Below are 4,128 nucleotides of genomic sequence, written 5' to 3' on the forward strand. Positions count from 1 at the left end.
CAACGAGTTGGGGCATCCAACTCGTCGAGTAGACCTCATAAAGTCACGCGGCCTAAATTGTTTCTACACGACAAGTTGGGGCATCCAACTCGTCGAGTAGGTCTAAGAACATGACTATAAACTTTAAATTTTTATACCTGGGAGTCGGGATGTTACACTCATTTCATTCTTGAAATCCCAAAAAATCGTAAAGATCGCGACGCGACCATCAGAGTGGCGCGGCGTGACGTCGTCGCTGTTCGGTTTTCTGCATTGCGTTCAAGGTGTTCGTTGATCGGGGCGTTGTCAGAAGTTGTTGATCTGCTCCTTAGGTGCGACTACGAAAGAGGAGCTCTCTATTGGGCTCTTAGCACTCATCATTCAATCAATATAAAGAAGGTTTTAATCGTCTACAAAGGTATGTGTCATTTTCCGTTCTTGTTTAGTGTAGTTGCTTTAGATTGGTTTATGAGGTTATTATTATTATGTTTTGTTGCCTACGTTGTGCGTCTTTATGATATTTAGATCCCTCATAACATATTATTATGTTTTGCTGCTTACGTTGTGTATCTCTATGATATTTAGATCCCTCATGACCCAACATGCTTATGGGGGAGAGGTTCCATTAAGTATGCTTTTTATACACGATATAGTTTTGGTTGCAGAATCTAGGACTGAGATGAACGATATGTTATATATATGGAAGACCTTGTTGGAAGATAAAGGGCTTAGAATCAACATAACTAAGACATATTATATATGGTGTAATTTTAGTGGGGTCAAAATAACATAGGGGTAAGGGTGTATCAGTCAACAAATTCTACAACCAAATAAGAGTCAAATACCTAGGGTTGATGATGCATAAGGATGTGGGTGTAGATGATGACTTCACCCACCATATAAAGGTGGGATAGCTAAAATGAAGAGTTGCATCTGGAGTTCTGTATGACAAAAAAGTCCTTTTTAAAACTTAAAGAGAAATTTTATAGGATACTTGTAAGATCAGTTATGTTGTATGAATCTGAATGTTGACCAATTAATGACTACGAGAGGAAGATTGTGGTAGCAAAAATAAGGATGTAGCGGTGGATATGTGGTAGAACCCGGTTAGACATGGTTCTGAACTCGTCAATTAGATACTTGCTAGAAGTGGTGGCAATCAATGGGAAATTAAGGGATGGATGATTGTGGTGGTATCAGACATGTGCACAAACGATAATAGAATGATGCACTTAAGAGGGTGGTGACAATTATTGTAGGCGGTGAGAGGAGGAGAGGTCGTCCGCGAAAGTTGTGGATTAATAGTATGATGTTAGACTTGAAGTAATTGAGTCTTTCCGAAGACATGATTTCATATATAAAAGTATGGAGGCATATGATCAGGATAGTGGAGTAATATCTAAGATCAAGGTAATAAAGTAGTATATGAGTAGGCCTACATGTTTAACCGTTGTTTCTACTTGTAACCTTGATTGTTGTCCCTATTTATTGTTTGCCTATATCCCTAAGTATTCTCCTCAAAAGTGTCGTGTTAACGTTTGTTTCATGCTTTATTGTTAGATTTTGCATGTTTTATTGGCTATTATAGTTCCTTCAGAATCATTTTTGTGGCATGTAATCCTATGAGTCTACCCTTTATTTCCATGTAATTGTTGTCTTTTTGCTCATCGTGCGTGTCTAATGTATGATTCATGCCCTATTGTTACTATTTTTTACATTGTCGTTTGTATGCTACCTGTAGCATCCTATTGTTCAGTTTCACTATTCATTCTTATTTTGTTTTTTTTACTTTAAGATTTAACCATTGACCTCGATCTATTTAATTTATTTAATTATTCATTTTTCTTGTATTGTTTGATGTTGAATTGACCATTATTTTGTAGATCTTATTTAACCATGCATGCTCTTTGTCACCACATTGTATCATTATCTTTTTTTTTCGGCTAAGGACTTATTTGGAAACAATTAAGGCTATCAACCATCTTATCTTCTCCTTACCTCATTTTCGTGTGACTTAGGTTTTTGTTGTTGTTATAGAACTTTGTGTGACACTTAAAAAATGTTATAAACCTTTCTATTAATTTTTTCAGTAATTATCATAAAAGATGTCATATTTTGTATGATAATATGCATCAAGCAATCAATTTGTTTATAGATACTGCATACCATATATTTTACTTAATGAATTTATCAAAAAGAACTAAAAAAATTTAATAAATTAAAATTAACATAATCCAAAATTTGTGAAAAATGCTCTAACTTTCTTGATATTTTCCCTAAAATATAATTATTTTTTAACTGCTCAAACAAGAAGGGCACCTGACGAGACCATTTTCATTGCACACAGTACAAGTGATAAAGACACCGTCCTCCGTATGGCACTTATGGCTTCCGTTGCACTCTAAGCACAGGATGAATCTGAATCCACCGCAAAATTTGCAGACGCCGGGAGTCACCGCCGGTAACCCTTTTACGAATTTCTTTAACTCGCCAATTTCGTGCAGTTCCACCACCTCATCCGCCCCTCCGATATATCTTCCGCCGATGAAAACTTTAGGCAGGTCTACCCTCTTGTCATCACTTCTGCCTTCCCCTATTTGAGCCATGATTTTCCGTATCTCGTCGAAGAACGCTGAATCCATTGATAGATCTCGCTCGTCGACCGGGACACGGAATCCTTGTAAAATCGAACGGACGGTTCGGCAAGCCTCGAACGTCGATCGGACCACGCGGAGGCTCGTCATGTACACCACCACTCGTTTATCCGCTCCAGGGATCGTGATCGGCGGATCAGATTTCACAGGTTCCTCAACTTTTGCAATTTTCTCAGGTATCACAGATTTCTCCAGGTTTTCCGATTTCTCAGCTGCCACCGTCTGGTTTGGTTCTGATAAAACTTCTTCAGGGGCTGGTTTGGGTCGGGCGGAGAAGGCGCGGGTAATTCTGGTAGCGAGGTGGACACGATGGAAGATGGTTGGTCGTTTAACGTCTTTGGCGACGGAGACGGCGGCTGCGGCGGTGGAGCAATTATGTGATGATGAAGATGGTTCTTCAGGAATGGTATTCAAATCTGAAACGCTACCATGGGGGAAGAGAGTCTCGATGTCTTTAAAGGATTGATGATTGAAATCTGGATTGGAAGGTATTTTACGAACTTTTGGGGAACTATTATTATTATTGCTATTGTTCCTGCCGCGAGATCGCCACATTTCAATATGAGATCTCCAATCGGAACAATCAAACAATTGACGCCCAAATGAAGAAAAAAGAGGGATTATTTACGTCGATTGAAATCATAGTAATTGAAATGGTGGAGAGAATTGGGGAAGATGGAGAGGTCGATGGTGGGGTGAGGGGGTCAGCTTTTTCTCTTTGTTTGTTTATTGATGATTATTTGATTTGATTTTTTTTAAGGAAAAAAAAATGAGGGGGGTGTTTGAAATATTTTGGTGGGTCGTTAACTCGTTATGGTAGTTGAGGAAAGCGTGTTCATTACAGTATATTTTAAGCCGAGATATAAGACTTTCGTAGTTCAATGTTTTCAAAACTATTAATGGTGGCACTTTTAATTTAATGCATTAGCTTATTTGAATCAAGGTGGTTAAGATTCAGATTTTACTTATGATTGGATCGAAATGGAAGATCGAAATGGAAGATCCTAGAAATTGTAGTTTATAAGTTAAAAAATCAAAAGTATATCTTCATTTACAATTATATAAAATTTGAAATATTTGTGATAGGTTTAAAAGTTAATGTATATAAACTTTTAATATCACTATCAAATATAAATATATAATATTAAATGACAAATTGGTATTGTTTTCTTTTTAATAAAACAAACTAGCAAGGACTAACTACAGAAACAAATAGTTATACAAAGTAGCAATGAATAACCGCGATCTTCTTCCTAGTGTTACATATCCATAAGAAATATCTAAAAACAGTATCATAAAAAAATAATTGAAGCTTATGATTTCACCGTTGCAAAGACTTAGTTTGTGTTTGGTGCGCTACAACTAGTTTGTTTTCCGAGTTTTTTTTTTTTTTTTTTAAATTGTCATTTTTGACAAACTAAAAAGTAATTTATCAATTAACTTATAAGCGAGTTTTTTAAAAAACAACTTACACTAACTTTTTAAGAGTTAAACA

At 36.4% G+C, this 4,128-nt stretch overlaps 1 protein-coding gene across 1 annotated transcript; it reads right to left on the reverse strand.

The window, feature by feature from the left end:
• Window positions 1-2,165: 2,165 nt before the first annotated feature.
• Window positions 2,166-3,402, reverse strand: LOC145113377 (uncharacterized). The gene has a single exon (XM_079049479.1). It carries the CDS (start codon window positions 3,186-3,188, stop codon window positions 2,274-2,276), a length of 915 nt encoding a protein of 304 aa, XP_078905605.1. The 5' UTR covers window positions 3,189-3,402; the 3' UTR covers window positions 2,166-2,273.
• Between the last annotated feature and the right edge of the window lie 726 nt (window positions 3,403-4,128).

Source organism: Lactuca virosa, chromosome 5, assembly GCF_052849685.1.
Source record: "Lactuca virosa cultivar CGN04683 chromosome 5, Lactuca_virosa_CGN04683_v6, whole genome shotgun sequence".
Lineage (NCBI taxonomy): Eukaryota > Viridiplantae > Streptophyta > Magnoliopsida > Asterales > Asteraceae > Lactuca > Lactuca virosa.